General features: G+C 36.6%; 1 protein-coding gene across 2 annotated transcripts in view; it reads left to right on the top strand.

Annotated features, from left to right (window-relative positions):
• LOC111059667 (inactive pancreatic lipase-related protein 1-like) overlaps positions 1-12,453 on the top strand; it is a 62,681-nt gene extending 50,228 nt beyond the window's left edge. The window contains exons 8-11 of one of the 2 annotated variants that reach the window (XM_039429259.1): positions 6,430-6,540; positions 9,484-9,598; positions 10,849-11,003; positions 12,097-12,453. In XM_039429259.1, the coding sequence (XP_039285193.1) occupies positions 6,430-6,540; positions 9,484-9,598; positions 10,849-11,003; positions 12,097-12,323 (608 nt within the window). In that variant the 3' untranslated portion in view covers positions 12,324-12,453. The remainder of the gene's footprint in view (positions 1-6,429; positions 6,541-9,483; positions 9,599-10,848; positions 11,004-12,096) is intronic. The other variant, XM_039429269.1, reaches the window with a different exon arrangement.
• Positions 12,454-13,464: the final 1,011 nt, after the last annotated feature.

Genomic DNA, 13,464 nt, shown 5'->3' on the forward strand with positions numbered 1-13,464 from the left:
CAAATTCGGTCTTGCAACAAGACAACGGGCTGACAAAACAAGTGAATGACGAATAATGGACGAAAGCAATAATGACTCTGCTACTTTTTCTCGACAAGCCAAACAGCTGGACAGTCGGCGCTTGCGCAAACAAGCCTACTATAGGCAGAACTGAAGTCAGGGATTTGGCGCTACAATTCGAATGCTCTGGCCAAACCATACCCCCGCCTCTGAAAAACTATTTTTCAGCCAAGTTGCAAAAACTGAAAAATCCAAGGAAGGGAAAAATCCAGATGACAAAAAGAACAAAACACCAACACCAAAAAACAACACAAAGAAAAAATGCAACAAGCACAACAACTATTGAGTTGGGAGTGGATACAATTTTGCATTATTACTAGGTTGAACACAGAAACAACGATTACACTTAAAAACACAAATACGAATAATAGAGCGAGCAGACAGTATCCAGAATTTCTGTCTGATCAAGGACAACAATAACGAAGGTCCAGCAAGACAGTTCTTCTTGTGATGATAATCAATCAACATCGATACGAAAGCGTCGGATTTTGGTAGGATCATCTGATGACAAGTCTCAAATTCCAGTCCAGCATGAGACAAACGACCGCCGACGCGAATCACACCTTTATCAATGAATGGAGACAGGCGACGTAGGCGCATAGAACAATCTTCTCCCTTCTCCAATTGCACAAATTCAGATGAAATTGTATCTTCTGTACCACTTTACATAGATACCTCTCAGCAACATCGAAATCTGATTCTTCTGATTGGGGTAAGATTCATAAGAATTTGAGAACAAGAATTACAATTCTCAAAAGACGACCATAATCCGAACAACGACCAATCAATGAATATACTGCATTGCTGTTACAATCAGGAGATTTTGTGACTGTCAACACTGACGGTTTTTTCGCCTCCGGTGGATCCACGATCTCTTCCATTTGAGTTCGGACGGGCCAATCGCATTCGTCCTCTGCTATCCATGATGGACCTGAGAGCCACAACGGAAAGTTCACAAGCTCAACTGGTGATAAACCTCTAGACAAACAGTCAGCGGGATTTTCAATTCCGGCAACATGCATCCACTCCTGTATACAAGAATCCTGTATTTTTGCGATGCGATTACCAACAAAAGTTTGCCATTTCGCGGATGGAGCATTAATCCAACACAAGGTGACTGTCAAATCAGAGAGTGCGACAATACGAGACACATGACAACGTTCACTAATAATAGTAGTCACTGAATTCATGAGTTCTGCCAACAAGAGTGCCGCACACAACTCCAAACGAGGTATTGAAACAACTTTAGATGGTGCTACCTTGGACTTTGAACACAATAATACAACTCTTGACTCCTTGCTCTCCTTCTGCGACTTCACATAGATAACTGCACCATAACCAGACAATGATGCGTCACAAAAACCAATCAAACTGATGTGAGAATTCTGAAACAAACCAACGTGACGTGGAACAGCAAATTTCAACAATAGAGGCAACTCTTTTTGACAATACTCCCAAAGAGTGCATATAGACTCAGGCGGCTTCTCGTCCCAATCCACTCCTAATTTCCACAGTTTCTGGACAAGGCATTTCAGAAATAACATGAATGGTGACAAGAGACCAAGTGGATCATAGATACGAGCCATCACCGACAGAACAGAACGCTTAGTAGCGACGACCTCACCACTCTTGACTGAAAACTGAAACAGATCAGTACTAGGTTGCCAATTCAATCCCAAGATAGCCAAGGAGTTGTCTGCTTCGAAATCCTTGTACGAAAACGATTTCTCCTCCTCCGAGAATTTCTCCAACATTGATGGTGAATTTGAAGTCCACTTTGTGAGCGAGAAACCTCCTCCCTCGAACAGCTGCTTGGACTGACGATACAGCTCCACGGCCTCTGACTCTGTGGCGACAGATGTGACTAAGTCGTCCATGAACATGTCTCTTGGTATTCTCGCCTTGGCTGCTGGAAAACGATTTCCATCCTCCTCTACAAGCTGGTGGACGGTGCGAAGCGCCAAATATGGAGAACTTGAAACACCAAAAACAACACAATTGAGCTGATAAATTTCGATCGGATCCTCCGGCAAAAATCTCCACAATACACGCTGATAACGACAGCAGGAATCCTCCACTAATATCTGACGATACATTTGTTTAATGTCGGCAGTTAGTGCGATTGGGAACAAACGAAAATTAACTAACAAAACAAAAATGTCAGTCTGCAATTTGGGACCAGCATGAAGAACCTGGTTCAATGACAAACCCAATGATGTTCTGGAACCAGCATCAAATACAATTCGGATGGGCGTGGTAGTGCTGCTTGCTTTCATGATGGTGTGATGCGGTATGTAGTAACCACCTCGGTCTGTCTGATCTGCTACAAACGACATGTGACCCTGACGTAGGTAATCGATCAATATTTCATGATATGAAATATGAGTATTGCTGTCATGCTCTAGTCGTCTCTCCAAAGTCAGCAGTCTGCGTTCGGCGACAGCATACGAATCTCCCAAGCTGCTGGGCGGCTCCGCAAATGACAATGCAACAACAAAACGACCAGAATTCACACGATGTACAGACTTCCGAAAATTGACCTCACACTCCAACTCTTCCGGTTTCAGTTGACAGCTTGGTGCAGGGCACGATTCCAACTCCCAAAAACGTTCCACAAAACTATCCAATGATGGACTACTAACGAATGGACTACAGATGGCTGTAAAACAATTCGACACATTCGTTGTTGAAGTGAGAATCGGCGCTCTCCCCATCAGAATGTGACCAAAGACACTATTAACAGTCATCAATTCGTGCGATTCACCTATACTAGGACTCCCACGCAGCAAGTGAGGAACTAACTCCGCACCAATGATGCCATCTATTCTACTAGGAAGGTAGAATTTGTCGTCAGCCAGTGTGAGATTTTCAAGATGATGAAGTTTGGATCTGTCGATTTCACAAGAAGGCAACTTGTCGATGATTTTATCTACCACTGTGGCATCCATCGAAAACTTGACGGTAGGATCCAACTTCGACTGAATCGACACACAAGTACAACCTCGAACTTCACTAGTACCACCACCGAATCCACAAACAACGGTTTTCATGGGCTGGAATGGTAGTCTCAAACGCCGACACAATTTGGCTGTAACAAAATGACACTGACACCCGGTGTCAACCAAGAAACGAACATTACAAAGCTGATCATTACAATCTCGAACATGTGCAGTGACGGTCGACAACACAACAGTCGAATTTTCTACATCGTTGGATGTAGAACAACAACTAATAGGTGATGTGCCACCTGCCTTGGAGTTCGACGAGGACGCAACACCTTCATTGGAACTTGATCTGGAAAAGTGCAATAAAGAATGATGAGATTCTCGACATTGAGCACACTGAGTTTTACTACGACAATCTCTACTCAAATGATCCACATCAAGACAACGAAAACAACAAAACTTTCCTTTAATCAAACAATAACGATCCCAAGGAGTCATTTTCAAGAAACTTGCACAATCTACTAACCGATGACCCGGTTTTGAGCACTTCAGACAATTGGGCTTTTTACTAGATGCATCGTTAGATGAATCATTAGATTGAACCACAAACACCTTTGATTTATTATCCTTTTTGTGCCTCATATTAAACGATTCAGTCTGTTTCTCATCAGAAGGAAGAGTCTTAATTTGCTTTTCAATGAATTTGACATAATCGGCATAAGTTGGCATAGCCTTGTCATGGACGGCCGATTCAAAATTTCTACGAGAACTTGGATCCAGCAATCTCAAGCCATGATAGAGGAATATCGAGTCTGACAAATCAGTGAGTCACAATCTCTTCACTGCATTGATTGAATTGATTCAATCTTTTACGCTCACAGAGGTAACGTCATTTTGAAACATTGTATCACTAATCTTGAACGTACTAGCAAAAAGCCTAGGTACAATAAACAACTTGAGTGCATTTCTAATTGTTCTGAACAAAGCTCAGGCTAGAGCTACTAGAGGACTGTAATTTACTATTCAAATAATCAAATACAAACAAGGAGCAAAATTTAATCTTCAATTTGAGCCAGGTTATTGGTACAGCTAAACTCTGCATTAATGAACAATAAAAAGAGCAGAAACTCACCAGATTTAATCCAATTTTGTCTACTTGCCCTTCGAAGCCTTTAATAGGTGTTTTGGTCAGATTCGAGGTGGGAAGAAATCTGGGAACAAGATAGGTTTTCGCTTCCAGGCTGTTTTTCCGTGTTCAACTTGCAGGCTCTGTATTGTATTTGAACAAAGCTCAAACTGGATTCTTTATAAATTCAAATCCGATTCAAATTAATTCAATTTAACACTATTTATGCTGTTATATTCAATTCACACACACTATACTCAAACAATTATCTACAAGAAATTTCTGATTGAAATTACATTACAAAATACAAATTCGGTCTTGCAACAAGACAACGGGCTGACAAAACAAGTGAATGACGAATAATGGACGAAAGCAATAATGACTCGGCTACTTTTTCTCGACAAGCCAAACAGCTGGACAGTCGGCGCTTGTGCAAACAAGCCTACTATAGGCAGAACTGAAGTCAGGGATTTGGCGCTACAATTCAAATGCTCTGGCCAAACCACTAATTCTTTTTATTTTAATTACAATTACATTAATTTTAAGCATTCCAATAGGTACATTCAAATATCAGCATTACATACAGATAATCAGAAATTTATTATCTATCACTCTTCTATTATTGGTCATCATTATTGCACTACTTTCGTGCATTCTACTTGTGCTCAGACGCACATTAAACCAGAGGTATTTTTTCGGATCTACACATTCAAGGTATGTAAATCCGCTCATAGCAAATAATGGAGAGCTGTCAGTGCCTAGATCAGATATAAATCTCATCTATACACTTTCACACAGTCCACTACTTTGCAGATCGGCCTTACAACCCGATCTACTGACAGTAAACATACTTATTTTATGTAAGTTTTATAAGAATGGCCGTGACTGGATCCGTGACGTGCCACTTGATCTACAGAATAATTTGTGAAACTATGCTACCTTCAACAAAAACTCATTCTCTCCCAGTATTGAAATGGATATTACTTCCCATGATGAAACACTCCATTGTAAATATTATGTTAAGGTTTCAGGGTGAATCAGAACACTTATTTTTTCGTTGAGAAATGTGGAAGGCATTTCACTTCTGAGGGGGAACTTCATCAGCCTGTCACCAGGGGCGCTTGTTTTTAAGGGGTGGAAGGGGTTGGTGGGTGTGGAAAGACCTTTCTTCAGACCTTGGGGTGGACACTTAAGTTCCATACTCCATACATAGAAAGAGGTAGGTCAGGATATAGTCCCATGATGCATTGCAGACACACTAGAAGTCTTGAGAGTTTTTTTTTTACTTTTTTCATTTTAGTATGTTGTTACTAGCATAACAATAGTACCAGTGAACTGTATAATGGTTCAATGAATATGCTTGTTTAAAATTTCAATTCGATTGAAAATCATAAGTAATCATATAAACAAACCTATCATACGTGGTAGGTCCAGAAAGTAAGTTCCATTTGGTAATAAAATTAAATTGTGTACAGATACAGAAAAGTTATTTATTGCACAAAATTCTACAACTCTTAAACTACTTTTCCACATAGCTACCGAAATTTTGCAGACATTTGTCATAGCGTGGCACAAGTTTTTGTATGCCTCCTTCATAGAAATTTGCTGCTTGTGTCTTCAACCTGTTGGAAACAGTTTCTTCCAGCTCGTCGTTTTCAGCTTGTCAAAATTTCAGTTTTCCGGTAACAATTTCATGCAATAGTGATCGTGAAATTTGGGGAAATTCCATAGCGAGAGCACTAATTGTAAACCTTCGATTTTCATGAATCTTGTCACCAATCGCGTGAACCAGTTCTTCTGTAACCAAAGATAGACGCCCACTTCATTCTTTATCAAGCACATCACTACATCCGTCGAACTGACAGACCCATCTTCTCACCATTGAATCACTCATTGCACATTGTCCATAAACATCACAAATTTGCCGATAAATTTCACTTGGGTTCACTTTCCTTGCATTCAGAAAACGAATCACAGACCTGATTTCACAAGCGCCGGGACTTTCAATCAACACTGACATTGTAAACAAGCACAACAAAACGTACGTGGCTGACAGCAATCTCCAAATGGCGCACGTTTCTTCTCCTTGATACACCGTCTACCGCGCATGTGCGGAACTGAGATCGCAGCGCTGCACCGGATATAAATTGAAACGGAACTTACTTTTTATCGTACAATGTCTCAAACCTCTATTAATCAGTAGGAACATGCTATGCTCTTTCAAATCGCGATGATGAGTTGAGGTTTGCTGATGGTTTATTTTTCTGCTTTATTGAAAAATTTAATTTTTGTTCATAGGTGATGTTGATATCTATTACAATGGTGGCTACTATCAGCGCGGATGTGGTGCAATCCCTTTACTTGTGAAAATTAGAAATTGGGATGATATTGCAAAACTATCAAACAATGGTAAGTCTTGCAATATTATAGAAATTCTAAAAACGTACATAAATTTTAGCTTAGCCTATGATATATGTATTAAGTAATATCGTTATATATTTTAAATCTTGATGTTTAAATGATCTAGGTAGGCTATAAAAATCTTCCATACATGTTTGTAGTGAAGTAGCCTAAAGTCGTGGGAGATAGTTATTTGTGCAACTAGTGCGCAAAGTGTCAGTTTGCTGCACCGAAAGAAACGTTTACTTGAGTGCAGCAGAGGAACTTTGCGCACGTATTTCACATTAAGTTTTTCCTACAGTTACCATTGAATATGAAAAGTGGGTAATTATGGGTAAAATTTCCTGAAATCCATCAAATGTTTTTCTGTGTAATTTTATTATTGATAAAAACCTTAATCCTAAAATCCTAAAGTCCTCGTTGTCCTTGGTTATAATATAAATAATGAATAATAATTAGCGCGTTGTGCTTCGTTGCACCTCTGCTCACTATAGCAGCCCAGTCACTGTTACCAACTTCATTTTGATTTTGCTGCACTGTTGCTCCATATAACCTACTAAGTATTTTGCGTTGCCATGTTGCAAATCTGGAGTGCAGAAAAATTTTTTCCCGCACTAGAGCGGAAAAGTGATTCTTTGCGTTCTGTAATCAGTGCAGCAATGGCCACTTTTCAACGTAACTGTAGGAAAACTATATTTCTTACGCCAGTCTCTCTTGAAGTGAGAACTTCTAGTTTTTTGAGTACCAGTATCAGTCTGTTTTACTGATCTTTTTTTCACAATTTCTACTCAAACCAAACAATATAGATTCTGTTTTGCTCTCGTTCACCATAAGCTTATTTGCAGAGAACCAAATATTGGCTCTGTTGGTCATCAATGTTGTGATAATTTTATTTATTACAGAAGACTTATTTGAACACAGAAGCGTCGTGTCGTCTGCATAGAGAACAGTTTTATAAGGGATGTATGAGGGTAGATCATCATTATAAGTTAAATCGACTGAGAAGGTGATTGTGTTTTTTTTAAAAAAAAGATAGATCTTCACGTTGCGAGAGCTCGATGTAGACTGACCCTCGACAATTCATTTATTGCAAGCTGCTCTACTATCTTATCTTAGAGATAGTAAGACGTAATAGGTGGGGAAGCCGGCAGCTCGCCTAACTTATATACTATATAAACAGGAAAGGGCCCAGTACAGAGCCCTGAGGGACTCCTCCTGAGACCTTCTTACAATCAGATGTCTGCTCACCCATTTTCACATACTGGAATCTATCAGAGAGATATGACATGAAAAGTGACAACTCATTACCATTCAATCCATAGTAGTGCAGTTTTTCTATAAGTTGCTTATGTGGGACAATAGAAAAGTATGAATAGGGTAAAAGTGATTTCTATAATAGTTGAAGTAGCCCTATTGAAATACTCTATCGTTACTATAGTATTTTACAAAACTTTAACCACAGTTATTTTTCAGAGGTATTTAAACAGCAGCAACAATAATCTATTAATGATAAAATTTGTATCATTATAATACTGAATATACAATATACAATATATACGTTGTTGGTCATTCATCTTGTTTTCACAATTATTACTACTATCGTATTTAATAAAACTTCTAAGTGAAAAAACACTCATATTTTTTGATGTGGCGACGTCCGTTTCGTGCTGGTATTGCACATTTTCAAGCCAAACAGAGACTGAAGTATTCAGGGTTATGAGGGTTAAATTTGGTGTGAGTGGGGGTGGAGGGGAGTTTTGGCGGTTAATGGAGGAGTATTGAAATGAGTTTGTCAAACAGAGTGTAGGAGTCCCACCCTCATAACCTTGAATACTTCAGTCTCTGTTTGGCTTGAAAATGTGCAATACCAGCACAAAACGGACGTCGCCACATCAAGAAATGTGAGTTTTTTTCTCTTAAAAGTTCTATTAAATACGATATTAATACAATATATACTATCTTCATATTATATAGAGAGAGTCATATGTATGGGAACCCATCAATAAGATGGAGACTATTGTAGATATAATACTGTAACTTTCAGGATACGTTATTGGTCGAATAGGTACTCTACCTTTTGACGAACAACTGAATTTCAACCCCACATGAGGGGTTGTAGCTCAAATATTTTAAATGTGAACACCCATTGTGTGGTACATCATTTCAAAGTCCTTCTAAAAACAAGGAAGATGACATCAATAAAAAATTTCTAAGATACTTTTATCCAAAATGGCGGCTGGTTGAAGTATTCGTTTTTAAGGAAATGAGGGGTTGTAACTCAAATATTCTAAATGTAAACACCCATTGTGTAGTACATCATTTTAAAGGCCTTTTAAGAACAAGAAAGATGACATCAACGACAATGTTCTATGATACTTTTTCAAAATAGCGGCTGATTGAAGTTTTAGTTTTTAAAAAATGATTAATAAAGTTCAATCAGCCGCCATTTTGGATACAAGTATTAAAGAAATATTTTTATTGATGTCATCTTTCTTGTTTTAAAAATGACTTTAAAATGATGTACCACACAATGAGTGTTTACATTTAAAATATTCGAGTTACAACCCATAAGTCACCCCCTCCTGTGGAGTTGAAATTCATTTGTACGTCGAAAGGTAGAGTATTTGACCAATAACTTATCCTGAAAGTTTCAGTACCGTATTATATCTACAACAGTCTTCAACTTATTGAAGTGTTCCAATGCATATGACTCACTCTGTATATTGATTGACTTATTTGTGAATATTTTGTGAAATTATGGTTGAGAGAAGTTTGCTACATTAACATTTCATATTATTCTAATTCATGAAAAACACATACCGGTACCGGTACCGGTAAAATAATCAGTCCATCATAAATTGTTAACAATTTATAAATATTGTGAAATTTATTGCGAATAAACTTGAGTACAATCAGTATACAAGAATAAAAATAATGTTGTTTTTTTAACAGCGTATTTGGTATGTTCTCACATACGTGCTTATCAGTACTTCACAGCATCAATCAATAGTAAAGATTGTCAGGTCTGGGCTGGTAAAGTCAAGATGCCGGATAAAAATCGTATCACGTAAGTAGCCCACTGTACAGAAGCAAGTATTATTCTAGTTATTCAGGTTCAAATAAGTCAACTAACTTTGGCCTGCAAATCATTTTCCAGACGACAATATTACCGTGGACTACTCATCGCTAGATCCTTTAAAAAATGTACATAATGCTTAGAATATCAAGGCATAGAATATTAATCTCTTAGTACTATAATGTTGTAGTACCTACATGGTTCGTTGTACTTTCAAGGTTTTCCCAAGGTAGCTTGTTTTGACGCTCCAATAAAAGTTATTCCTATTCTATTCCAACAATATATATTATCATTATATAGTGTATTTATGATAATTAAAAAACGAAAGGCTCACTGTCATCTGAAGACCATAAAGGACATTACATGTGCACAAGCCAAAGCAGGCGTAGGAAAATGATGAGATCGGAAAAGCGTCTTTAAGGAAAGAGGTGCACTTTTAAGTCATTCATACTATTGTCACTCATTCAATTGGAGAGTAAAAAACGCGCAAAAATCTAACCTGGATTCAGATCTAAAGATTCAACCGTTGACTATTGTTGACAACTTCTGAATATATTTTTAAATATTCGTATTTCAGTTGACAGACAAAAAATTCTGACATTGATCTATTTCTGGATCGAAGATATCCTAATGCAGATAAAAATGTTAGTTCATTTTTACAATTTCAAACTCATGAGAAATAGTCCAATTTAGTGTTGACTAGCAGGTAACCAGTGCTCCGCAACGGTCTATTTTAAAACTTGACAAACTGGAAACTTGACGTAATGAAATCTTGAAGAATTAGTTATTCAATATTCCAATTTATATACAAAATTTCAAGTTAATCAGTCCAGTAGTTCAGACCTGATGATGCGTCATCACCAAGTTACCAACCGAGTTTCGGTTCTATGAAAGATATTCATATTCTTTCTAATAAACATTCTCCAAGGTATTGTTGATATAATAAGACTTTTTCTGCAAATCAATTCATGAAAAATAATACCATTTTCAAAAAATTAAAATGTTAGTTTTAAAATATTCCTTTTCCTGAAAAATATTTTAATACTCGATGGTATCCAAACCGAAAAACTTTGAAAATATCACCAGTAAAAAGCTGTTTAGCCTGTTGCACAGCTTTTATGATTGAATATCTCAGTACCGTTGGCTTTTCTTATAATTCAACGTTTCAAAATATGCAATATTTTTACCTGATCGTACAGAGAGCATTATTATAATAATCATTAAAATCTTTGTTTTCACAGGTCTGCGACGTTTGGTAGTCAACCGGTTTACTCTTTGGTGAAGACTTGTTCCTTGAAAACGTGCACTGTAGCAGGCTACAAAGCTGATACACCCGGCCTGCCAAGAGAGGGCGTATTCTCCGCTATTACTGTTCTTAAAGATCCTCCATATTGTGGTGAGTTTTATTTTATCTACTTCAATGGAATAGTAGAATTATTTTCACATAACCATCTATTTATTAAACAATATATATCACTTGGAGAATCTTCAATGGTCGTGAATTACTTCTCAGGCTGTTTGTTCAAATAGTGTATTGTTTAGTAGCCTACTGAACTTCAAAAGCGATGATTGATTGTGAATGAATTGAAAATCCTTCCTCTCCCTCCAAGAGTGAATGGAATATAACTGAAGTCATCAAGAAAATACTCTTCGACGCTTTTCCATCAATCTATTCTGATATTTCCTATTTGAACATCACTTGATGTATTTTCACATTCCTTGCCCTACCTACTACCATATAGACAAGACGAGAAGTTTTTCTTTACAAAGTAAATGTAACCAAATTCCAAGATACGTTTCAAGGTATATTCTTCTATGTTTAGTTTTAAAGCATCTGAATTTGAAAATCTACTTTGTGGAAATACTTGAGGACTGAAAATTTTGTGAATTGAATAACTACAAGACTTAACCTATTTCTGACTATGTGTTATCTAAATTTGGGAGAGGAATAGCACGATACATTCGCATGCACAATACATTGTATATCAAAGTCTAAATGGAACCCTCAATGTATCCTGTGTGGGGCCCTTCTTCATACTTTTATTCACAATAGAAAAAAAATGAAATAAGTAAAAAATCAAATGAGAATATAGTCACACTTGGATATTACACATAGATTAAAAAACTGTAAAATTTTGAAAAAAAAATCACTAGAGAATAAGTATTGAACATAGAAAATATAAAATCATAAAGCAATTAAACAGGATTTTGTGCGAGCAGCACATTCTGAGTGATCATTAGTATTATTCAGTTAACAGAAAAAGCCATGTAAATTAAAGGTGCTATGACACAATAATTTCACAAAATTACATATAGAATTCACGTTTTCAAGCATATATGATAACAATTGATACAAACATGTAAATATCGACCTTAAATTATGGAATACTGTTATAGAAATAATTGAATATCATCAATTGACACTTTAATTACTGGAATTGAGTTTTAATTATTGTAATTGAAATAATAATGAATGTTTATTATTGCAGATCCCAATCATGGGGGCATGATTGTGGATAAGAACATTTTGAGCAAGATGGAAAGATATACAGAGGATGAGTCAACAATCGAAATATCATCTGAGATTCCCCAGGTGGCAACTATGGAAAACGATGACATGGATGAACAGGCTGATGATTTTATGTTCACATCTGAGTCAGGAAGTCAGTACTTCAATGAAGATGATTTGTATGAAATAGTCACAAGTAGACATTGATGCAATCTTCCCACTCTCGCATCTTCAGAAATTGCGCTTTTTATAGAAGGCATCAAGCAGGATACTGAAGAAATGTTATTGATGACAATTGAATAAAAATTAACCATTAAAGAAATCACGAAGCAATGTATTTGTAAATTGTTCCTTGTTATATCCTCATCCTGGTGCGATTATTATCATTTGTCATATTAGTCTGGATTTTGATTTGAGTTCTCAATTTTATTAAAATCCTGGGGAGTGTGAGCTTAAGGGATGAATTTCGTGTCTGAAATGTGTCTGAATTTCGTGTTTATTGGATTCTTATTGTGATAACAAATCTGTAAAATTGTGAATGTAAGCAGTAAATGAACGATTTATTTATTTATTGATACACAGAAAACAATTATTTAGAATGATTGGGAAAGAACCAACAGTCACAGCCCAAAACTGCTTCTTCCCCTAGTTTTGATTTATATTTTTAATATTGATACAAATACCATACTGTAACTTACAAGCTACATTACTGTAAACAGGGCTACTGTCATTTATCAATAAATGAAAATCAAAATACAAAATCTAGGTACCATTCTTCAAAATTTTCTCAAAAAAAGATACTTAGATTTTTTATTCTCCACTTTTATTTCTTGATACAAGCTTACATGTATAGAGCAAGATGTTGTATCATATAGAGGTGCGTACAGGCTTACACTCTGCTCCGCAAACGAACTTTACACGAGCAGATCGCAAGATGATCGCAGGTCGAGCAAGAGCAGAACGCGAGCAGAGCGTGTAACAGCGCGAGTTTGGCAAGTTCCTATAGGGAGGTTCACGTTTTAATGGCAGTGGAGAAAGATAGCAGCCATTGCCGATACTCTGTCTTATCAATGCCTTCTATGGACAGTAGCTGATACAGGTTTATTGATGTAATATTAACTGTTCATTCTCCTTTAAAATAATGAATTAACCTATTATATTGAGCGAGCTATTCCTTTATATATATATTATTATATTTATATGGTTATGTAGTATTAATGAAAATTTTCATAGCAAATATTATTGCTAATGATAATAACTCCTGTGATATTAGAAATATTGGAAAGCTTATTTTGCATTGATATATTTTATTGTTGCATTTATTTATGGGAATATATTTGTGTTTTTG

Source organism: Nilaparvata lugens, chromosome 1, assembly GCF_014356525.2.
Source record: "Nilaparvata lugens isolate BPH chromosome 1, ASM1435652v1, whole genome shotgun sequence".
Classification (NCBI taxonomy): Eukaryota; Metazoa; Arthropoda; class Insecta; order Hemiptera; family Delphacidae; genus Nilaparvata; species Nilaparvata lugens.